The following is a 24,579-nucleotide window of genomic DNA, read 5'->3' as shown; positions in this document are numbered from 1 at the left end:
GCCATTTTTTCTCTGTCTCGTGCTACCCACGATCAACAAACAGAACACATCGTCTTCGTTTGACATGATGCGTGTAGCGTTGACAGCGGAACCCACTCCAATCATATCATCTACACACCTATGCTATGTATTTCAGTCTAAACACAGGTTCTTCTGATTTCAGCTCATATTTCTTTAATTCATAGTAGGCTTATCTTTTATTGAGACTCATATGACTTAACTGGTATAAAACTGGTATATTATAATGATTTTATTTTTGAAATTAATTTATCTACTGATATATGTATATGGCTATTTAATTCATCTGTTTTGTAATTTCATTCTGTTTTGTTTTGTAATTGTGTGTGCTTTTTTACTTACCTGAAGCATAATCAAATAGAGCCCTTTTTTTTTTTTTTTTTTTTTTTTTTTTTTTTTTTTTTTTTTTGGGGGGGGGGGTCCCAAAATGAATAGAAAACCTTGTTACCTATGGGTCACCACGTGAATTACAGGTACATGAAATACCAATTAGTTAGTAGTGATGTAATGGCTACATCGATAAAATATATCAAAATAAGAAATCTGTGTACAATATGATACAATGGTCATCTCCATACTTACCAAATAATTAGATTCTTAGTTAGGCAAGACTTATGATAAAATGCTATACGCATGACCATCGTTTGTGCGCGATGAGCAGAACATGTGAAAGCCTGTGCGTTTCGCATGTCGATAATCATAATTGTGATAATACATTGAGAAACTCTCATTTCAACCTTCGACACTGAGAAAAACCGACTCCAATAAGTGTACATGCATTATTCCCCTTGACACTTGGCCGGAGTAAACAACAAAAACTATCACTATGTTGTCTATACCAGAGTCAGAAATATTGCCAAAGGTTCTGCTTACCGTTAGAAACCGATAGTGCAGTGGCGGATTTAGAGGGGGGGGTCATGGGGGTCCTGACACCCCCCTTCGAGCTCTGGTCCCCTCTTGAAATTAGAATTTTGACTAGATGAATCAAAGTTCCAAACCGTCCCAAATGGCTTCGTTCGCCCTCTAAAATACCAAAAATTTTCGAACCCCACGCCTTGGACGTAAAAAGGAAAGGCCTTCTCTTATTATGTCCAAGCCCACGCCAAGAGGGGGGGGGGGAGGAGGAGGGTCGAGGCTTCACATCTGCGGATCCCCCTCCCCCCGCCTTCAAATAATCCTGGATCCGCCCCTGTAGTGTGTATATTCATATAAACGGGTCCCTTACATGTATTAGTGATTATGGATAACTGTATTGTTTCCCAACATCCAGCCATTCAAGGTTTACACGCGGATTTACAGGTTTACAGAAGCCGCAGTCCAAGTGCCGAGTACTTGGATTTAGGGCAACAGCCGTTTTAGAACAAGTTTGAACAAATCTTCACAACAACCGGTGTAAGTCTGCCCTGAGTCTGTACATGATCATACCTCAGTGCGTGCAGTTTATCTATCTGGAAGTCGCTGTCCACCACCTGTCAACAGTTTATGTAAAATAAAAACTTTTTATAATTGTTTGTTCTCACTTACTGTGATTTTTTTCTAGTTGAGGGTATACCGGTGATTTATTTAAGTCTCTGTTGAAATATGTGTACACTGTTAATCTTAATGTAGGAAAGCTAGGGTTCACTGAAACAAATACATCACTACTGTTTCTTTTGCCAAGGGATCCAATTAAAAAAAGAAAAAAAAAAAGAAACAACTGGGCTTATTATTCCATTCCCTTGAATGCCCAAACAAATTCTATGACCGGACTCCACTTTCCAGGGATGTGCATGCACATTTTGGTCTAAGTAGATGTATAATATTTATAATTAAACCAAACGTTTGTAATAACAATAATCAGATTGCAAAGGTAAGTTGTAGTTAGTTTTGAAGCATTTTTGTAGTTCCATAGTAAACATATAAAATGTCAACGTGGATGATACTGCATTTGGCGTTTATACAAGAACGTTAAATGAAAGGCAAACATGTTTATTCGATAAGAAATTTACGTACCAAAGACTTGACCATTTACTTTTTTTACTCTGTAACATTTCCACGTTATATCTGGTCGAGAAGTATTGAAAATAAAATCACGGAAACATATGCCATGAGAGAGGCGTGTGCAAACTAACATGCTCAAAATGTAGTTTAGCTTCTATCTAAAAGTATAGAAGATACGTAATCTTATTCAATACATACAAACAAGGGGGGTATGAGTGCTATGTACATCTTTTTCAAACAATACTGCATGTCACGAGAACTAGAGGTTTATGAAGGGAACATTTTAAATTGCGGTATATTTATGAAGTAAAAGATCGTTTGGGTTTATCGTTTAAATCTCAGAGTGACATAAAGCAATATGATGTTTTGTAAATCTTCATAAAATTTGACACGCGAGACTGAGACACTAATATGTTTATTCCACACAGGAAGCAAAGAAATAAGAAGCTAACCCATTTAAGGTAATTTTCCACGTGGCATAAAACCCAACACGGAGTACCTTAATTTAAGTTTAAATTTATACCTAAGGCATCGACTGAAGAAAAAATAGATGATTTGTAATTAAGCCTTTGTATAATCAAAAGCGTTGTAAAGGCAAAGGTGTTACATGTACTTGCGTGAGGACTGACGATTTATGTAGTAAAGCATGAACCTAGATTGGCGTATCAGCCAAAAATCGCAATCCTTTCCCTTGGCACTGCATCATCAGTTAGACTGTGTGTCCATAAGCACGGACCAGGGACAAAATGGTGACTTTTTTCTTGTGCACCCACGGTAGTGCATCCACGGTAGCTTGAGAGACAACACCGCTGGCATGAGTGAGTATATCTCAGGCAAAGTCACCCCAAGAATAAGCGCAAAGGAAAGGCACACATGTACATGCAACGTTCCACAATGTGACCGCCCTTAAGAATTCTGTACAGTTTGAGTACTGTTCATACCAGAGATGTAGAGAGTGGGATGTGCTTGCACCCCCTCTGCATTACACAGCGTGCTCATTGATATTCACGAAAAACAAGTGGCATAAGATTGTCACAAGGTGAGACTGTCACTGCCCTAATATAGGGAACATCCCACTGACGCCTATTAAACTAACTATGGCGCACTGCAGATAAAAAACAAAAACGACAGAGAAAAATCCACTGGTTGCTGTGTTGCATCTGTCTGAGCTGCACTGACACATCTCGCCTAGCACACCATGGTGTCTCAGTTCTCGACAGTGTTCCTTTTGTACACCAGTTAAAGCACAACCTCTCATTACTAGCTGACGGCCTGAAATAAAGGAGTATATAACTTTTTTCTTTTTTTTTAACGGATCGTGTAATATGAATAATACCCAAGAAAATGTGTCTGGAAATACATCCGACTTACATAAAAGACACGCACTTTATCCATTGATAAGAAAGAAGTTTCTCCTATTACTTTTGAAAACCAGCTCCAGGGTATTTTGATATCTGACATACTAAATAAAATGCATCTTGTAGATTCCAAACGATTCAGTTTATTATACTGAATATAATGGATCCTTTGGATGCCTGGGAAGTAACCCTACATACCGTCTATCTCTGCCTTAAACTTTGAACATCCATTGTCGCAGTGTAAGATCTGAATGCTGCGTGCGTTCGTGCCGTTGGTGTCGCTTATGAATGGATCCCCACATCGGCTATTGATAATGATATTGGCTTGCTGTCCACACGCAAAGCATACCATAGAGCTTTTCACTAGAAAAGGTTAGAAATTCTGAGACAATGCACTTTGTCACTCTCTCTGTCCCTCTCTCAATTCACCCCTTCATTTGTGCAAAAAGATGAGCAAGAACCAAAATCCGAGTAATAAACACAATCTAGTGCTACTGGTAGACGAGGTGCTGTTGGACAAGTTAAAATAATGGCATTCAATTCTGGCAGATTCAAAATATAAAACCAAACGTTGCCCACAGAGTTGCCAGCATGACAATCCTCAAAGTGAGTAGATCTATCATCTTTTGTCTTATTAAAAATGAATAACACCAGTAAACAATGGGAGTAGGTTCTAAATAACATGCAGAATATGGGAGAATGCGCTGGCAACTTTCACCATACATGGTCAAGGGCATACAGGCTTACCACTTGGCTTGCGACTGGTTCGAAAACGAATTTTTACCCACTGTTGAGGCTTTGCAAATATTTGTGAGTTAACATCAAATTCACAAATCAGTGTCAATGTATTTTAAATATTGCGGTCTTTTCCTTTGTTGCATTATTGTGAGAGTGGGCCAAAATTGGTCGAAAGCCCCGTGTAACAGGGGCATCAGTTACGGTATTGTAATGTAACAAATAGCTTATCACGAGTTACATACATATCGCACCGAAATGACAAATGTCCTTTACTTGTCTGAAGGCATAGCAAATGAGTTGAAAAATGTGACATACACACGCATTCCACACTAAGTGTGTCAGATACTAAAAGAAAGCAGATAGCACTTGAGTGGGACAAAGTAAATTAAACAGTTGTAGTTCGAGTTCGCTCCGGCGAATAACACAGCTTTTGCTTTCTCAAAACTACTTACAACACCGATGCACTCCCGAAATGAAATAAATTAAGGTCAAAAAAGGGATCTGAGAGGTTAAAGAGGTGACTGGCAAAAGCAATACATTTTTTCACTCAGATCATGCATGTTATGATCGTTTGAAAACGATCACTGAATGAGGTTACCTGGACAATGCAGTTGACAGTGTGTGTATAAACCTTATCTATAGTGCTGTAACACTGCCATTCAAATGATATCCTTTGTCTACCTAGCAGGGAAAGGTACAAGCGTGATGTCAAAGTTATATATAACACAAGGTGCAGATAATCACTTAAGTCCTACCTTCTGAGATCTTAGGCTTGCTATGACGGGAAGCATGAAGCCTTTTTGAGCTCGCGTGAGCGTTTATTTCTAAAATATTAAAATGTGTACATTTCTACTTCTGCTTTATAAATGCTTTTTGAGAAAAACAATAAAAAAAACTGAGACAAAAGAGACCGTACATCTATGGATCACTATAAATATAGGTTCTTAGCGCTTTTCTATTGCAGTTTTAACAAATGTATTTAAGATAAATACCTACCAAAATGCTTACCACTTCAACCCACATTTAAAGAATAGAAAAGAAAATAAGCACCAACAAGAGAACAGTTTAACAGTTTCCGAACTCAGTCTCACCATTTCCTATCAGTAACTGATTCTTTAACTCCGGGATAATAAAACATCTCAACATTTGGTGAACATTTTGCCTACCTCTTGTAGAGAACTGCAGAATGAGCAGGAACACAGTAGCTAAGCCAAAAGCCGGCGGTTTCATACTGCAAGACTTCACTTCTTTCAGTTTACGTGCTCCAACTGCAGACCGAAGATGCAGAGAGCCGGATATGCTTCTACCGCCACTGTATTATATGGCGTGCTCTTTGATATTCACGAAAAACAAGCGGCATAAGATTAAAGTAGGCCCCATAGGTCATAATGTATGAGAGTAAAACTGGTGAAGCGTTTTTTTTTTCATTTGATGAGTTACTACATGTATACGCGTAAAAAGATAATCAATCCCTGTTTTTTTTTTTTTTTTTTTTTTTTTTTTGTAGCTTTATTGTTCAAAAACTGAGTGATTTATATAGTATCGAACTGATGAAAAAGCCTCCAACGGACAATAAGTCATAGAAACTAAACACAGAAAAAGTATATGAAATTTGTTATTAGTTTTATCGGTTCCCAACCTACATGTAACACTGAAAATATGTACATGTAAATTCACAGCACCTACGTATGATTCGTTTAATTTTTATGGCAAAAAGTGTTCTAACAACATGCTTTTTTACCGGTTACTACTACAAACAATTTTGTGTGTATCATAATGTAAGCAGATATGCGAATTTTAATCTTCATTTGGATGCACGTCTGGGTCTAAACTGTAGCCAGAAAATTATCTAGTGTAAGATGACAGCGGTCTTCTATAATACGTCTATTAGTCGAATTATATTGATAATATTGCTCATGTGGGTGTTTAAAACAACCTGTCTTCTTATTGATGTCGACAAGTGAACACTAGCATTAAATTAATTACCTCCGCCAAGGAGGTTATGTTTTCACCCCTGTTTGTCTGTCTGTCTGTCTGTTTGTCATCAACATAACTCAAAAAGTTATGGATGAATTTCGATGGAATTTTCAGGGTAGGTCAGAAATGGGTTAACTTAGAAGTGATTAGTTTTTGGTGGTGATCTAGATCAATAATCAGTCAATAATCAATAATAAAAAATAAAAAACTAAATCATTATAGAATGAAAATTTAGGGGTGAAACGGCATTGGGGGGAGACTTTGCTGCCATGGCGGAGGTCTGCGCTCTCGGAGTGCTTCTCTAGTTTCAATAATGGTTAAACAGTTATAGTTATTTTACAAGTCAAAACTTTCAAATATCGTTGCTTCAAAAAAAAAAAAATAAATAAAAAAATAAATAATAATAAAATAAATAAATAAATAAATAAATAAATAATAAAAATAAAAATAATCAGACAAACAGGCAGTCATCTCTGGTGTGTGCTCATCCAATCGCTTCTAAAGACAAAAGCAGTTGACACTGACCTATTACTTAGAGTCATGTGTTATTTCATAAGGTATCATAATGAATCAGATTTCTTCAAGAGTAATGAGTATATAGGATCCATTCCTTTCGTGTACATCACGTAGGTCTCTTTGTATTACCAAAACTGCAAGTCTATTTGCGAATGATCAAAACGGGTTAAAAGCCCCAGTTGTTGCCTTTATTGCCTGTAGGGTGTTTCGAGGGATTAGAAAATACCGCAAATAATATGACAGCAACTAAAGCTATAAAGATGGAGAGCAGGCACATTTTTCCATTCCAAGACATTGGAGGCTTTCTCAAGCGGCGGCCGGAGGGTTTTTGGCGGTCTATTGCTCTGTTGGCCGGGTCAAGGAGGAGTTCCAGGAACTCTAAGATTGGTAAGTCGAGCGCCGGATAGTGCCAAGGTTGCCGTGGTGGTTGACAATTAGCATCGCAGTAGCATTTTACTTCTCCAAGGCGTTGATTTGTCACCCCAACCAAGCCCAAATTAGAGACTAGCGCTTCTCTTAGTCTTGGGTATCCCTCCTCATTCTCCGCCAAGTCTTTCTTAGTGATGAGCCCGAAAATTCGTATTTCTGCAAAACACAAAACAAAACATGCGCATAAAAAGGATAGGAAAGTGATGAATGTGACAAATGACAACCAATAATATGCAAACATTACAATTTTCTCAGAAATGATATTATTACAAGTACTTAAAGTTTATATCTGAAAAAAGTATCACTCACGCCTGGGACCATTCATGACGACTGTTGTCACTGCTTTCATTAAACTCTCGGGCACATTGTCAGAATCAGCGTTCAGGACAAACACAATGCACGTGGCTTCCAGGTCTCGGGACTCGCGTGTCTCCGGATACTTGAGGCGCAAATCCTTGACACCGTTGCCCTCTCTGTAAACGAAGTCGAACAAAGCTTGGACGCGCTCGTTTTCAGGGAGACGTCCATATATGACGATGCTCAACACCTCTTGGAGCAGGTCTAATCTTTCGTTGTTTGGCAGCCCGGTCAGGTCAATCAAAGTGGGCAAGTCGTCGAATTTGGACTCCTCAAGGCCAAGGTTGAGAAAGTCACTAAGGTAGAGGGTAATGCCAGACTCAGCGTCCCCTCTGCTGTCTCCAAAGGATCCGGCTTCTGCGACCATACTGAATGATTTACTCATTGCTGCAGCGATGCTATTCACAAAGGAACTTTTCCCTGCTCCCGGGGGACCAATTAATATGATGCGTCGTTGCCTGAGATCTAACTGCTTTTCACATTTCTCTATTATGCGCTGGCGAATTATTTCACACTTCTCCTCTATTTCATTTTCTGTATTTTCTTCACTGTCAGCCTATAATGTGATAATTTCGAAAATAATTTTTCCCCGAAATAAAACATTCACTTCCAGTAACTAATTATGCCGTAAGTATACTTTTTCTAAGATGCGTGTTAATAATGATGTGTAAAAAGCCCACCTGTGCTGCTTGGGATGTCTCAAATTTGCTGCTCATGGTGGTATTTTTTTTACATTTGCTGCGTTACTTTTATCCCCTTTACCTGGAAAGAATTGCGACTGGTATATCATACACCATATCATAATTAAATGAATAACAACAACAAATAAAAAAAAACATTCCGTTTACAAAAAGAATCTCAAGCGCATCATGGCGCGACATCGGGTGAGAAAGCACTTTTGTTTCAAGGTAAAAGGTTACATTATTGGGGAAAAACGTAGAGAAATGACATCATAAATAGCCTGATAAATCAGATTTGATGAATCAGTTAAATGTCACTGAGGTCACTGGCGGATTCAGGATTCTGCTTGGGGGGGGGGACTCTAGTTAACAGCAGACCGGTAGACAATTTGCTATAATATAAAGGGTCCGGGGGTGGAAATTGCTTGGTTTTGTTTGCTTATACCGTTTGGGGAGGGAGAAGGCACCCTCAAAGCTTGGGGGATGGGGTGGCACGAGCCTGCTGTGCCTTTTCATGGATCCTCCATAGACGCTTATAGACAGACATTTAAGCCGGTTACGTTGATAGCAATTTAGTGAGACTCTCCAGGGAGATAGATCGATCCAAATATCTGTGGGAATGGTCACTACGAATTTAAAATGCCCCAAAGTCACATTTATTGCCTACTTATTTTACAAAACTAGTTATTTTTCAAAAGCCAGGCCTTAAAACCCCCTCAAGTAAAAGTACCTACTATCGATGTTACCTTCTGAAATGCACAGGAGGACACATCGGTGTCAATAATTGGCCAGCCATTCAGAACTAAGTCATTTAATTAGATATGGTATAAAAAATGGAATCCAAGTGCAGGGACTGGTCGAGCAATGACTTTTGAGTAGGAGAAATTGCTTTTTTTTTCGAGGATAATTCAGTTTGGCGGAAAATCCCGGATAGAATACATATAACTAAGCACAAGGAGAGCCGCTCAAGTGTCAGAACCACCACTTCATTTAATATTTAAGTTTTTGAAAGAAGCAAAGTGACAGTTATGGGTAAAGTAAAACAAAAAGTTATTTTTGAAATGAAATGTAAAATAACGTATTTAATTGTTTTATCCTTTAACCTTAATATTAGGCATTAAAGTACATGTATATTGAGTGTCTATTATTATTACTTTTAACTCGATCCATTTTTACTCCATTATTATTTTAATTTGATAAATTTATTCATCTTTTATTCATTAACACAATATTTTAACTCCCCAGAGGGCCATGTTTAAGAAAAGTGTATGCACTTAACATGTTTTACCTTCTTTAAATAAAGTTTATTATTATTATTATTATTTGGGTGTGTCTATAAAGCATACAGATTCTTTTCTGCATACAATTAATTCAATATATTATAACAATGCCTACAAGTTCAATAACATTCTCTTTTACAGAATGAATGTATCTTTGAACACTTGGCAGAGCGTTTCTAGCTGAAGTTCATTAAATTGTCTGTGCATGCTGATGAACCTGTCGCTGGACGCGAGAGGCCGCAAATGATCATTAGTCCTCGTTGTTTGGATTCGTTCGTCATAAAGGGTGTCCAGAGTGCGAGATTCACGATGGCCGATGTAAATTACAAAAAGGTGCCCTGAAACAAATGTACGGTTGTTTTTAAATGACTGAAACACAATTTGATTTTTAGTTAGTTCTTAAATATCTAATTTTGAAAAAAGTCTTTATCTGTATATTGTTATGGTTAAAAACGCCGTGTAACTGGGTGAAAATTGTACTTAAAATAAACATTTGCCATTTCATTACTAATGTAACTCAAATAACCTGATTATAAAAAAAACCCTGTGTCGAATCTTAATAGGATTCTATATAGTATAAAAAGAAAACTCGGTAAACCAGAAGTGATAGATATACCTCCTCTAGTTTTCACAGCCTCCACTATCCGTCTTCCTAGACTTCCTTGTAGTGGATCATTTGGGCTCTCTATTATAATACCACGTGTATTCCAGTCAATAAACACGAGGTAGACCATTGCTCTTGGAATGAGGTGGGCTTCTTCTACCATTACTTTGGTAGTTATGATGGTCTTGGATGTCAAAAAGGGCAACCTCTCTATAATTTGGGGAAGAAGTGTAGTTTTTACACGATCCTTGGTTTCGCGGGACTGGCATATGCAAGCAAGGTCGCAGGTGTCTATTGGGCGGTCTGGGACCTCATACTGAAAACAGAGGATTTATATCATACGGTCAAAATATTGAAATAATTGAAAGTACAATAAACCTGTGTTATGTCTCGCTATCAATATGGAAAACGGTACACCGCTGTGAATTGGCATAACTCATTCTGTTTTTTTTTTTTTTACTTGTACAGCAATAAACTCTTGAAAGATAGCAATAAACAACAATAAACTCCTGAAAGAGACGCCTTAAGCGTCCGTCAATCATTCCAGCTTCAATAATAGTATAACATTTACATGTAAAGTCCGTGGAACGACAGCGAACGTTGGTCTCTCGGTCACTTGCGGTCGCCAGGTTTTCTTGGCATTGCAGGGTTGGATTTTTAGCAAGTATGCTAAGACCATTGCAATAAATATCACTATGACTAAAAATGCAATGAGCGAATAGCACCACCATAATTGCATATGCATATACTGCAGTTTGTCGTCACATTCCTGAAGCTTATTTCGGATGAGGTCGCAAGATTCTTTGGTTTCTTTGGTTTCTGTCGATGTTCCACTTCTGGAGATGTCCGGGATAAATGACGAAAAATGGTTTAAAAAATCTGCATATCCCGAGATTTGCCTGTAAAAATAAGTTGTGGACTTTGGTACGTTTTAATCGTAATCTTGCTGACGTCACCTTGTGTTTTAAGGGCACTGAAAACAAACCTCTTTACTATCAGTTATATGCCTCGGTCGATTCCAGCACGGCATGGATGTGTTGATACATGTAGTACACCGACAGTAGAGAGGCGAGTTACCACTGTCCTACCCTCTACCAAGGCCACAGATTGACTTTTCACAGGATATTCACAGATATGCCTTTAGATAAATAGACGGTCATTTGACTATCTCTGGATTTTCCCATTTTCCCTATATAATCTGTCACCCTGGTAGAGGGTACCACTATTTATCTGTGAACGTCAGGGAGACTTACGTACACACAAGATAAAGAATTAAATCTGCAGTAGAGAGGCACATCAAATCGAATAAAGTTCAAAGTTCATGAGAAAGTAAAGGATTGTAGAGTTAATTTGTAATTCTATACTAAATAACATGACTAGAAAAGCACTCAGAGAGCGCAGACCTCCGCCAAGGCAGAAAAGTCTCCATCTAATGCCGTTTCACCCCTAAATTTTCTATATTTTTTATTATTGATTGATTATTGATCCGGATCACCACCAAAAACTAATCATCTGTTCCTTGGCCCACTTCTGACAGTTCCTGAAAATTTAATCAAAATCAGTCCATAACTTTTTAAGTTATGTTGATGATAGACAGACGGACAAACAAACACACAGGGGTGAAAACAACCTCCTTGGCGAAGATAAAAATTTGGCAGCGGGTGTTTTACATGAGAGGCTTTCGAACCCTTATATCGTTCCTGAACATAATTAATACACTTACCAAATATCCATGGCAGTAGTCCTATGTCCTACCACGGCGTTTGGCTGGAAATGAAAATAAACGGCCTTGCTCAGCTGGAACAGCCGATCACGCGATGTACTAACTAGTAGACCTACGCTACCACTGAAAATTCAACGGGATGCGAAACGAAACTAACCCATAAACATAACCTCCTTGGCGGAGGTAATTAACGCTGACTGAACATCAAAGATTGCTTCAAGCTGCTGATTTACTCTATTAAAATGTGCATGGAAACTCAGAAGGCAGAGGATGACAAAACGCGGAAGTGGGCCGACATTTCATCAACACTGCAATTTACAAGAGCCAGCCCCAAAATGGTAAGAACCAGTCAGTCGTCAGTGTAGTTTCACTGATCACTTATTGTTCACTCATTGACTACGTACCTTAGCTCTTTGTCTTCTGTTCTTCAGTGTCCTTGAGCGAAACTCTCTGGATCGACCGCTATTTTTATGCAGAATAACCGAAACCACGGTATTTCCACCTTAACTATGACGACATTCTAATCATATCTAATCGTTGCTTGTCAGGTTAAAGGTTGTCCTACTTTACTTATTGATCATAGTCCATTGTACCCGGGACGTCTATAGGCCTACTATATTATATATCGTATTTCAAAAAACCTCTGTGATTGTACTGACACTGGTGTCAAAATTCTCAAGTCCATCTAATAATTGATTATCCAGTTAGCAAATTAATAAGATAACAATTATAAAAGCAAAATGAAAGTAAAATGATTCATGATTATTGCTTTACTCTACAAACATAGCGTTGACTAATGTAAACTAGGCTCCAGTATAAAAAAAATATTTTCAAATCAAGATCGTCATTCTTTTTGAAAAACACCATTTGAAAACACAAATAAATGAACATGATGAGTAATTTTATTAGAAAAGAAGCCGAAGAACTTATAGACGAGCACAACCAGGCTTAAAGGTTAAGTAAAAAATAATAAAATAAAAATAATAAATATTCTGTTATTCAAAATTCAGTTTTGCTACAATCGATTATACATTAAACGGATGGATGATCGTCATATTTCTTAATGATAAGATGACTGGTGTGTGTTGACAATAAAACCACAAAGGCGACTTGTACAGTATGTAGACTGCAATCGACACTCCGGTCACGTATGCGGTGTGGGATCATGTCGATACTCCCCCGCATCGTTACTCCCCCGCACCAATAACCCCCCTTAGTAATTTTTTGTAGGCTATTATGCGCATCGATACGACACTACGCCGATAGATCACCGCATCGATAGGCCTACATCCCCTGTAAAATTGCCGATGTGGACGCAACGTTACTCCCCCACACCGATACTCCCTCACATCATATTAATAATAAATGACTGATGATGAATAAATGAATGGATGAGATGTGATGTATAAATGGGACCGAAGATATTATTATTTTAATGATTAAATTGTAAATAATTGTTCCAATAGCCAGTGGCGGATTTAAAAGGGGGAGGGGGTTCCTGACCCCCCTTCGATTTCTGAAACTGAATAAAAACACACTAATGGTCTCCACTTGAAATTATGATTTTGACTAGCTGAATCATAGTTCTACATTGTACCAAGTGGCACCATTCGCCCTCTTAAATACCATTTTTTTTCGGGATCCTTAAGCGCCCCCCGAACCCCACGCCAAAGGGGGGGTCGGCTTCGCATCCTCGGACCCCCCCCCCTTCAAATCATCTTGGATCCGCCCCTGAATAACGTAAGTGACTAAATAAGGATGAACTTTAAAAAACCTGAAAATACAAACTGTTTCAAATACCGTTGTGAAAATAACGATTCATGTATATAAATCCGTTTTTGAGTTTAGAGTCAAATACCATAGGCCCTATGCACGTTTCCATTTCCATCCAAAGAGAAAAAGCTAACGAACATTAAGAATTAACAATTTATTTAAAAATGTCTTCAACAGAAACACGTCAGAAGGGATGGCCATTCAAAAACAAAGAAAGAAAGACAGAAAGAAAGAAAGAAAAATGTTCCACTAAAATAGTAAGTAACTCAGCACCAGTTTCATAAAATAAGTTTAGCTCACCAGCGCTCGCTTTTAGCTGGGCATATGCTAGATAGTGGCTTATCTTGGAAGAAACTGCCATCTATACCGTGAACACGGGGAATTCCCAGAGGCATTGAAAACTTCCGGGCACTTTCGCCAAAAAGTGAAACCAAAAGGGGAATGTCAACAGTTTTATGATAAAAGCGTCGGTAAGTAATCATCAGTGATAGTGCAAATACAGAGACTGTAACTAACAAATACAGGCGAATTAGACTAAAACTTTCACAATATATCTTAAACTAATCACTCTAGTCACAGTCTTGTCTATGCAGTTCAAAACATTGCACTATTTAAACTGCGCGAGACCCCGATGGCTTAACGATTTAGGGATTCAGATCTAGGGAAGAGTTCACTTTTGCAGTCAAATTTATCTCTGCTAATGTTTTATCTTTAACTTTATCTTTAATCAATTCTGTATTGTTAATTTCAGTACCGTGATGTAATCTCGTAGACTGTTTGGTACTTTTAAGTTGTGTTAAAATCATTTATCCGTACAGCTGATGGGACATTGTCTTTCTAGTACCGATATAATATTACAGGTTCATTTTTGTGTTTCAGATATTTTATGACTTGTATTATGGCCTCAGTCAACAGAAGTCCAGAGGAGGATTCAGCAATGCAATTGGAAAGATCATTTTCCATTCAAGAGAAGTCGGATGATGATACAGAAAAAGATAGTGGGAATGAAAAAGGTCTAAATGTTGTGAGGGAAAATGAGCAAGCGACAGCTTCTGATGAGGAATGCTGTGAAGATATGGTGAATAAATCTTGCCATGGGCTTCTTATGTACTATCAGACTCACATTATTTGGTGGTGTTATAAGTTTAGTGCAATTCTCTTAGTATGTATGCCAGTATTAGGGATAAGGCACAGTATTTTACTAGATTTACAGAGTAATATCTTACCATGAAGGCTTTCACGGCTTTATTTTTTAGATTTTTATTTGAAGAGAATGATCGATTAAAGGTCAGGTTCAGTTCTTTTTTTTTAATTAATCTAATATATCAAGAGTAGGATACAGAAAGTTTCAAGAATTTGGAACATCATTAAAACAGGTTCTGTTTAATTGCAATTTTAATCAGTTTAATGAATGTAAGCCATTCTAGTGCACTTTTCTAATTGAAGAATAATTTTTGTTTTACCAAGGATGAAAAACTTGACCTAGAACAAAAGGAGAAAGATAAAGAAGCTTTAAGGAAATTGACAGAAAAAGAAAGTGATGGTGAAGATGAGTTGGGAGGGCAGTTGGACAAAGAGGAAGCCCAAGTGCCTGCTGAACCATTGATGGCACCACTAGTACTCCAACACATGCAGGGCAATGAACAAGGTATCAGCACAGGAGATTCCGATAAACCCCCAGACACAATGACAAGAACAGTCACCATCACTAGCAACGGCGATCCAATGGATGTCCTAGAAATTGAGAAATTTATTGAAATTGAAGCTGCAAAACTATTAAGTAATGAATTCAGTCCTCTGCAGATACAAGTTAGTGTGAGCAATGTTTTTGATGTCCTTGTGAGACACCCTGATGAAGAAGAAGTGGTGGCAAGGCTAATGGTTAACTGTAATTACCCACAGATATGCATGGCTTTAGTAAGGAAATACATGGCAGGGTTTCCTGAAGTTGACTTTGCTGATGACATTCACAGGTGGAAACTCTTGAGCAGCACTTTCAAACTTATCGTAAAAGTGGCTGATACAAGTAGGGAGTTTGCTAAGGGAATAGGATATGGTTTCCTGCAATATGTGATCGATATTTCTAAAAGGGAAATATGCATTGACAAAGTTAATGAATATGAGGTAAATTGTATGATTATATGTAAATGGTACTTGTATAATTTACTGTAAGGCTATTTACTAGTAGTTAATTTACAAGCATTTTGGCATTGAGCATTTCATCTTAGGGTTCCATCTTTAGCATACTGTCTTGAGAGAGTGACAGCTTAATGGCCTCGCAATTATGTAAGAAAATCACCTAAATGGAGCTCCCTGCTCGACACCATCAGTGAATTAACAAATTTAAAGCTATTTTTCACTAACTCATGATTTGCTCAATGACATTGTGCACCAAATTTTTTCTTTAAGAGCACGTGCTCTAGGTAGAACCTCTTTAGTGTCCTTACTGTCCAAACAGTAAATAATTAATTCTGTAAGCAGGAAAAGTCCCCTGTAGCATAATTACACGTACCTACAAAACAGAAGATAAAACACTTATTGTGATAAGACCTTAATTCCACAAAATCAGAATATTTGAATTGTTGTCATTTCCATAGCTTCTTTTTTTACTGGTAGGTGTTAACATACATACATACCTCTGTGTGTGTGTGTGTGTGTGTGTGTGTGTGTGTGTGTGTGTGTGTGTGTGTGTGTGTGTGTGTGTGTGTGTGTGTGTGTGTGTGAGTGAGTGCGTGCATGTGCAAGGAAACTTTCCAACCAGCTGTAGCTTCAAATAATATGGACTATAAATTAAAGTGCTACATGTATATTAAGACACTTACACTGTATAAATGTTCATAAACATTTGCAGTATAAATCTTTGCAAAACTGGACACCACTGCTGTGGTCTTTGAGCATTTCAAGACACATTCATAAGCCAAGATGAAAGCTATACACAGCTATCCATATATACTTTAAACTGAAAAATTAACTTCTTCTTTCTAGCATATTGGTGACACATTTGCATGGGTGATGGAACTGTTTCCAACATGCTACAGTTCTCTCTCAGTAGAAATGAAGGGCAGCTGTCAGCAGATATTTGAAGGGTTTATGAAATGTAAGCACCACGAAACCAAGAATAAAGCTGGGAAAAGCATGTTTTTCATGATGCTGAAAGACAGCTTAACTGCTCGCAGGCAAAGGACATCACATATGACAGAAAATGTGCACACAGAAGAAAACGAGGAACTTGAAAAGGAAATGAAGCCAGCTGCCAACCGTACTCCGTCAGCTTCGTGCAGACCCTCACAACCACCTCCTCCACCCCCTTCTGCAGATGACCAGTGTAAGTACCATACATGTTTAACACACTGCTCCTCATAGAAAACGATTGACAGAAATACACATTCTCATATTGTATTTACAGACAATGATCAGAATTATTTAATGCCACCTCTTCCTTGCTCTGTACATTTCTTGGCTGTAACTTCTTGTGCTGAGCATTCAGAGTAAATATAGATCTACAAAATAATGACATCTGGATGTATTTTTTTAACACACCATGTTGTTTATTGTAGCTGCTAATACAAATGAAGAAGAGGCACAGTCTCTTGCTGCATCTGGTTACCTGTCAGAGCTGAGTGAAGGCCTAACTAGCTTGCTAGGTGGATTACTGGGGGTTCTGGCGCCAGAGAAAATGGCAGAGAAAGAAGGAGAACATTTGCAAGAGATTGGAATGCCAAAAGTCTTCACGGAAAACATCAAATCCTGGTGAGGATTTTAATATAGTTTCATAATAAAAGTTACTCAACCAATAATATCAAGATTAAAAATTAAAACGCAATACCTGGGCAACACTCATTACGTATGCTAAAAATCTTATGCCTTATTAATCATGTCAAAATGTCTTATTTATGTAACCATCAGTGTTTTTAAAGAAGATTTGCTTTACTGATTTATTACATAGTTGTCAAAATCTCTTTAGGCTGAAAGACAAGAACCGCTGGCTGGCCTTTAACCGAGATGGTCAGATGTGGGAGGCTGTGAAGGAATGGTTCAGTAAGATTTCAGCCATCAGCAAATACAGTGAGAGTTTTTGTGTGGCATTGTGTGAAGTGGGTATAGTTGAGGCGCTACTAGACATTATCACAAACCAACAGATCAAAGAAGCCTACATGAGAAATGATGTAAGTAATCCCACAATGGAGAGTGTTTTTTGTATAAGTTGCCTTTGAAGATGTCAGTAAAATTTAAGAAAGATGTTTAAGGTTTGCCACTGGGATTTAATGAACTTCACATCTAGGTACACTTTGTGAAGTTGTAATTGCCAGTTGAGATTGAACACCTTTAAGTATATGTATACAGTGTCCCTTTCGAGGGTATTTTTTTTACTTGCCCTCTATTGATCAGACTATGAGAATAAGATATTTAGTTAGTTTATTTGATACGATTATTTCATTTATATTGAAAAGTGGAAAAATAATTCTCATAAAAATGTTCTTGAAAATGTATCTTTCATTTTATCTGAGATGCAACCACTGGGTAGCTTGTTGAAGCAACCTGATAACTATTTATATAAAAAGTTATTCATTTCACTCACTTGTGACTGCATTTGTTTATTGAAATCGTACTCAGCATGTACGTTTACAAACACAAATGAAATGTTTTCTTCCAGAAAGCAAAAGAGGTATTAACATGGTCTGTCAGCACTTTGCATAGCATTTCAAGCCTTAATAGTTGGGCAAAATGGTTTCGCTCACTGAAGATCGAGGAAGCTACCAAGTTCTATCTTTCGTCACAAAACCAAAATATCAAAGGGATGTCAATTCTGATTCTGGCAAATATCACTGCAAAACGTGAGAAGGTTGAATATGAGTTCACATTGGAGGATGTGGATTTATTTCTAGCCACTTATCTTGCTTATAAAAAGGAAGGAAAGTCACTTGCAAACTTTTTAGCCAAGACAAACATTCCTGGTATTTTGGTTGAAAATCTGGCCACCCACTTATCAGGTACATGTATATCCTCGTTGCCTTGCTAGTTCTTCAGGCAGGCAATAAGTGTTAGCAAAATAAGTTTTCCTGGAAAATTTAACACCATGAATTATGAACTACAAACTCTTTTATAGTTTGAAATTTCTTGTGTATGAGATGCTCTTTTCATTGATGGTGAATATCAGTTTGGTAAGTAAAAATTAGAAAGTTTAGAACTCGAAAGCTGTTTTATAGATTGTAATTTTCTTAACAGTTTTAGATGGGTCATATACCTTGGTGAAAGGGGAAAATTGCTGAAATTTTCAGGAAAATTAATTTTTGCTGTATAAAGATTAAATGCTCCCTGCATTATTTCAAGCAAAAAAATAGCAGAGTTGACTTTAAGATAAAGTTTGTGAGTTTGGTTTGGTGAATATATTTCATATTAAATGTTACATAATAATTTTCGAGGTTTGTTTATTTCTTATGGAGTCCAGTAAGTTAAATATTTTCATTTTGATAAACTTTTCATATAATCACAGTAGTGACAATACATATCACCTGCAGTTATACATGTTATCAGTGAGGAAAAGGGGGGAGGGGAGAACATTTCTTGTAATTGCAATGATTGAATCATTCATTTTGCTTTGTCACCTTGTTTTATTAATTTTAAGGGTTCACTTTTCAGAAAATATCATTAAAACATCTTTGTGATACATAAGTGGATGTTCCTTTCATTTTCACTTTTAGGAGAAGTTGACTTTCATGGAGACATGTGGGATCAGCTCCACCGCACCTTAGCCATCCTACATCTGTTCACAGATAAAAGCATCCTGTTTGCTGAGAAAGTGTGCAGGCTGCAAGTCATTGAGACTGTCAAGACTGTGATAGGAAATGAAACTTACAAATTAAGAAGAGGGGAAGAAGTACATATTGGCTTTTCTTAAAAGTTCTTAAGTTTTAGACTCTAATGCTGGGTGTTTTTATTGCATATTGCTAGCATTTCCTAGTAAAACTATGAGTATAAATTTTAAGGCTTTGATGTTAAAAGGAATGCTTTGGCTTGTGTGTATTTAAGATTATCTTTTCCATATATATATATACAATTAGTCATACTTGAACATGCACATGTAATGAAAATATTTCAGTGAAAAGACAACTCCCCACTCCCAACTCCCCATTAATACACACACACACACACACACACACACACAGTTGGATTTATATTTTTATAACATTGTTTTTTATTAGTTTGTTTTACCAACATTTACTATTAAATGCCATGTTTTCAGAATGTGCTACGCCTCCTCCAGGTCTGCCTCAGCATTATTCATCATTCGGCCAGGAGTCCAGATAAAACCCATATTCTGGTACCAGGCCTTTTCCCTCACTTAGGATTCTATGCAAAGTTGAAGGTTGTTGATTCCCCACTACGCTATTCTTCCTTTTTGACTTTTGCACATGTTTATGGTTGTAAACATGCTGGCCACTTGAATGTGAGGGAAATAGTAGGAAGCTTCCCTGCAATAGGCCTTGGGGAAGAAGAACTTGATTTTGTGAACAATATGTGGAATAGTGCAAACTCAGAAGAGGAGAAGGTGTTAGGAGATTATCTGGCAGTCACAGGGGGTGCTGTAACACATACTGAACAGTTACAGAGACTAGTGTTGAATGTAGAAAACCTGAGGAATGATTCTGAATTCAGCAGGTTTAAACCTACCATAGCTAACCTCAACAACCTAGCCTTGGTTTCTGAGGCCTTTTCTCATGAGGCTTGCAAAAACGGGGCTGTTAAGAGTCTGATGAAAGTACTTAGTTATGACAAGTTTGATCCCAAGGAACTTTCCAGTCGGGTAAGTGCATCCTTGATGTATACCATTGGTGTTTCTTTGATAGCTACATTATAAAATATTTAGGATTTGAAAAGGTTGAACCAAATAGGTCTAATATGGCCTGTCTTGAATGTGTTCTATTAGCCAAAGCAGAGATTGGATTATTTGATAATTGCATTTATATTGTTACAAATTCCAAGCAAGAAAATCAAATTCTGTAATGTTTTGTATTGAGTGCATTATATATGGGAGTATATTTAAATGACATACCTTGTACATGTAGTTAAATAAAAAAAGATGAAAAGGATGCTGCTAGCTACAGGAGAAATTTATGTAGTATTTGAATCATCAAAGAAAGCTTACTTAAATAATTAAATAATAGATTTGCTGGATTTGAAACTCTAGTCATAGTCATGTCATTTTATTTAGCAGGCTATGCAACTTAAACAGTAAATGCGAAGCTTAAAAAACTTGAAACTTTTTGTGAAAAAGGCTTAAGATCTAAATCAATAAGTTATTGACAAGAAAAATAAACATCTAGGAGACAATTTTAGACAATCAGATGTTCACAAAGAATAGACATTTACAAAATTGCTATATATATATATATTGGATTTAGTAATTTGTAACCTTTTTTACCTTACAGGAGTCTACCATTGTTGAACACTGTTTGTCTGCATTGCATGGTGTAGCTCAGTACCAGTGCAATATGCCATTCTTTGAAGAGGCTAGAGTTGTTCCTGTTCTTATACCCTACGTTACTTGCCGTGATTCAGAGGCCGAAATGAAGCGCCGATCCTGGAATGCACTTGCATTCATCCACTACCATGATCCCAGGCAGGTGGAAAATGACATGGAGAAATTGAGAGTTACCAGTCTAAGCAGAAAGGACCTCGAGTTTTTCCTCATCCTGTACAAAACCTCCTCAGCTGAAGTTCAGGAGGTTGTAGGGAAGCTATTAGCCGCTATCAGTGTGCCAGAAGTAATTTGTGAAAAGTTTGTGGAGTCCAGTGAAAGAGCGCAGAATACCAACGAATCCCACAGAGAGTGGGAGTTTGTGAAACTACTTCTGCATAATGCCTGGAACTACACTGATGTCTCTGAACTTTTCTCTAATAAACTGAGAGATGCAGGCATGTTTAGCACCTTGCAAGATATTTTGAAAAATCCAGACTTCAAGGACAAGCTGAATATTGATGAGGTATTTGCTTAAATGGTTTTGAGTCCTTCCTTAGAATAAGGTATTTTAGGGCATACTATATAAGTTCAAATGTAAATACATGTATTTTAAGTAAGGTGCACTAAACAGATATATTAGATGCAATTTATTTTATCACATCCATTAAGACATTATATTTCTATAATCATATGGCACTACAAATGGGCATTGAAAGAGAAATTCTGAATGAATCTGCATTTTTCTTTACAGAACATAAAGGATGTTATATTATCCATTTGCAACATAATCTTCAATTGTGTCCAGTTTGAAAGCAACCAAGAACAGATGTCAGATCTAAGGATCATCAACGACCTACTGCATTATTGTAAAGCAGACATCAAATGTAATAAGATCAAAGCTGTTGCCACTTTAGCCATTGCTTTTCTTGTTGATGAAGACAATTCACATTTAGTGAGAGCAGATTCCAAAGCTGGCGTGATCCGTTTTATTTTGGATACTCTTGAGGACTGTTTGTATCACACAGATCTTAGAGCTGGTGGATTCTCCTCCATAGAACTACTGAGGGGTCTGTGCCAAGTGGCCATGAATGATGCCAACAAGGTCATCTTGGTCTATGATGGGATAGTTCCCATTATTACCTCTCTCTTGCGTTCTGGAGGTTCAGAGGAAAAACTGCTGTCATCCAAGCTCACCTGGCTTTTAGCATTTCAGAGAGATAATAAGCAAGTGATGAGAGATGATGAAAATCTGGTGGCAATGTTGGAGCAAGTTGAACATGACACCTGCAAGGAATTGAGGCACTATGCACAAGGAGCTTTATTTGAACTGCACAAGACCCAAGAAAAAATCAACAAAGTACTTGAGGAGCACTTCAGACCAAGAGGTACAATATCATACAATAAAAGATGCTTTTGAAATTTAAAGCATAAGCAACCTGTGATTGAAAATTCCATATGATTGAAGTTTAACACACTTGGTGATCAAGGTAAAATAAGAACACCATGCCTTTTCAGACACATGGTAAGAAACACTTATTGTTCTATTTATGAAGGAAGCCCAAGGCCCAGTGGATGGAGATATGATGTCATGCTAAGCTATCACCCAGAGAGTAGGCCTGTTACCAAGCTGGTTTGTGAAGCTCTGCATCAAGAAGGCCTGAGAGTTTGGATGGCGGAAGATGAGATGTCCTTTGGGGCAGCAACAGAAGCCATTGAACAGTCAACCATGGTGCTGATGGCAATGGACCACAGGTATCACACCAGTGCTCGCTGTAGATCAGGTAAATTATATGTGTGGCCGTGTGAGGTTCTAATAATTTCAAAACATTTATAAAATTGTGCCCTTTGATAAAATGTGAAGCACCATGTTAAAAAGACAAGGAATGGTGTTTCAAAGCCTTTGTCTTTTTATTTGGTTACATCAATTACGAAGGCCCCATTTGATTTCTTTATAGGTCTATGGCCCACATTCAAATCAATGGTATCAAAAACAAACATCTTGTTGTACTAGTAACAAAATTTATCAGCACAACACTAGAATTTTGCTTGATGACAGCCACCTATTCATTTGGTGGTAAAAAGAAAAATATCTGATCAATATATTTCTAATGAGTATTTCTGACATTGCAACTGAGAACAGTGATGTTGGGATAGTGCTTTAAGAGATGATGCGAGACATTTTTTTCCACACCGAACCCCCTCTTGCTGTCTCTATTTACATAGACATTAAAGTAACATAATTACTGTTATTAAGCAAATCTAATGGTAGTTTTATGCTTGGGTATTTTATTTATCCAAGTTTCATGCCAAATACATTTTTGTGTTGCTTTCAGAAGCTGAATATGCCTTTGACCTGCAGAAGTCTGTGTTGCCAATGAAGATGAAAAGATCATTTAAACCATGTGGTTGGATGGGGAGATTTGTTGCTGGGAAAATGTATGTGGATTTCTCCAAATGTCAGGAAGATGCAGGTTTTTCAGACTTGGTGAAGGAGTTAATTGAAGAGATAAGAATGGTGCTGAGATATGCTAATGAGAAACCTGTGTTTTTGTAAACATCTTTTGCTGCCCCTTGGACTGTTTAATGTGCCTTGTAACAAAATGCATCACTAGTAAGGTCTCTAGAGTGTGGCAGAAATAACTGTGATAGAACAAAAAGACTGTAAATCAGTGGTGGTTTTGGTAATTAAAATACTCCACTGTATCTCATGCTATTGTCTCTAAGTATTTATCTGCTGAGTAAGATAAATTATGATTTTATCCTTGCACTGTGTGTATTCGTATTTTATATACAAACTCGATTTAAGTTACATAATTCTTATATAGTGGCCCAAGGTGAGCAATTATGTGTCTGTGCCTACATGTACATGTCAGCTTACATCTGTTGTTGATTACATTTATGATTCATTCTAGACCTTTGGTTAGACTGAAGATGAAATAAGCTGAAAAAATGAGTGCAACTAATTTTGATGATATTTAATTTGAATAGTTATAACAGAACTATCATTTCAGTTATCATGACTGATCTTATAATAGTGTTACAAAATATAACAAAGTCTTCAAAACATTTTTTCCCATTATTTAACAGTAATTGTTGATCTGGGATCCACGATTTTGCTGAGGGAGGTTGGTACATAAGAGGTGAGCCAATGGTAAACTTTATATTAACCATACTTCTCTTGGCATGGAAAGAAAAAAGATCATAGCTGAAGCAAAAGCATGTGTCCTCCTTTTTCTTATCCACACACACAGAAAAGATACACATGCATATATGTCATCAAAGCATATTCTTTTGTTCACTGCTATAACTTGTAATTTGAATTTCTGTGGGTAAAATAAAGCTTTAATTGATTTAGTAATATTGTACTGTGTATTTGTTTATTGAATTAACCCTTTCCAGCTTTTAGAATTTCAGAGAACCCAATCATCTCAGCTGCTGGCAATGGCACAAAGAAAGGTGTTCAATTTTGAATTAAGGTACCTTTCACAATTTTTTTATAAATAAAAGTTGTCAAAAGTATATTTATCATACCAAATACTACAGTGAGTTTTGGCATGAGTCCATTGAGCCTTCCCCTCTCTTTTCCACAACAAAATTAATTCAAAGCATAAAAGCACACAGAAGCAAAATTTATGTACTCCCTTACTGTGAAATATATTTCCAAAATTCCCCCTTTTTCATAGA

General features: G+C 37.2%; 4 protein-coding genes across 4 annotated transcripts; 1 reads left to right on the top strand and 3 right to left on the bottom strand.

The window, feature by feature from the left end:
- Window positions 1-2,775: 2,775 nt before the first annotated feature.
- LOC106158519 (uncharacterized) lies at window positions 2,776-5,498 on the bottom strand. Its single transcript, XM_013534546.2, has 3 exons — window positions 5,261-5,498; window positions 3,555-3,719; window positions 2,776-3,270 (listed from the first exon to the last, which is right to left on the bottom strand). Exons 1-3 carry the CDS (start codon window positions 5,322-5,324, stop codon window positions 3,047-3,049), a joined length of 453 nt encoding a protein of 150 aa, XP_013390000.1. The 5' UTR covers window positions 5,325-5,498; the 3' UTR covers window positions 2,776-3,046.
- A 202-nt stretch (window positions 5,499-5,700) lies between these two features.
- LOC106158517 (uncharacterized) lies at window positions 5,701-12,248 on the bottom strand. Its single transcript, XM_013534544.2, has 4 exons — window positions 12,065-12,248; window positions 8,054-8,135; window positions 7,326-7,929; window positions 5,701-7,172 (listed from the first exon to the last, which is right to left on the bottom strand). The coding sequence occupies exons 2-4, from the start codon at window positions 8,087-8,089 to the stop codon at window positions 6,754-6,756; spliced, it is 1,059 nt and encodes a 352-aa protein (XP_013389998.2). The 5' UTR covers window positions 8,090-8,135; window positions 12,065-12,248; the 3' UTR covers window positions 5,701-6,753.
- On the bottom strand, window positions 9,027-12,026 carry LOC106158516 (uncharacterized). The gene is made up of 4 exons (XM_013534541.2): window positions 11,661-12,026; window positions 10,509-10,836; window positions 9,950-10,253; window positions 9,027-9,671 (listed from the first exon to the last, which is right to left on the bottom strand). Exons 1-4 carry the CDS (start codon window positions 11,669-11,671, stop codon window positions 9,469-9,471), a joined length of 846 nt encoding a protein of 281 aa, XP_013389995.2. The 5' UTR covers window positions 11,672-12,026; the 3' UTR covers window positions 9,027-9,468.
- Window positions 12,249-13,736: 1,488 nt separating the features above from the next.
- LOC106158546 (uncharacterized) lies at window positions 13,737-23,959 on the top strand. The gene is made up of 13 exons (XM_013534597.3): window positions 13,737-13,903; window positions 14,313-14,511; window positions 14,901-15,557; window positions 16,419-16,758; window positions 16,991-17,183; window positions 17,398-17,599; window positions 18,088-18,424; window positions 19,136-19,311; window positions 19,678-20,238; window positions 20,864-21,418; window positions 21,647-22,280; window positions 22,449-22,676; window positions 23,229-23,959. Exons 2-13 carry the CDS (start codon window positions 14,320-14,322, stop codon window positions 23,447-23,449), a joined length of 4,296 nt encoding a protein of 1,431 aa, XP_013390051.2. The 5' UTR covers window positions 13,737-13,903; window positions 14,313-14,319; the 3' UTR covers window positions 23,450-23,959.
- Window positions 23,960-24,579: the final 620 nt, after the last annotated feature.

The sequence above is a fragment of the Lingula anatina genome, chromosome 1 (genome assembly GCF_051362555.1).
Source record: "Lingula anatina isolate TDL-2025a chromosome 1, LinAna3.0, whole genome shotgun sequence".
Lineage (NCBI taxonomy): Eukaryota > Metazoa > Brachiopoda > Lingulata > Lingulida > Lingulidae > Lingula > Lingula anatina.
This window is presented reverse-complemented; position numbering and strand designations above follow the sequence as displayed.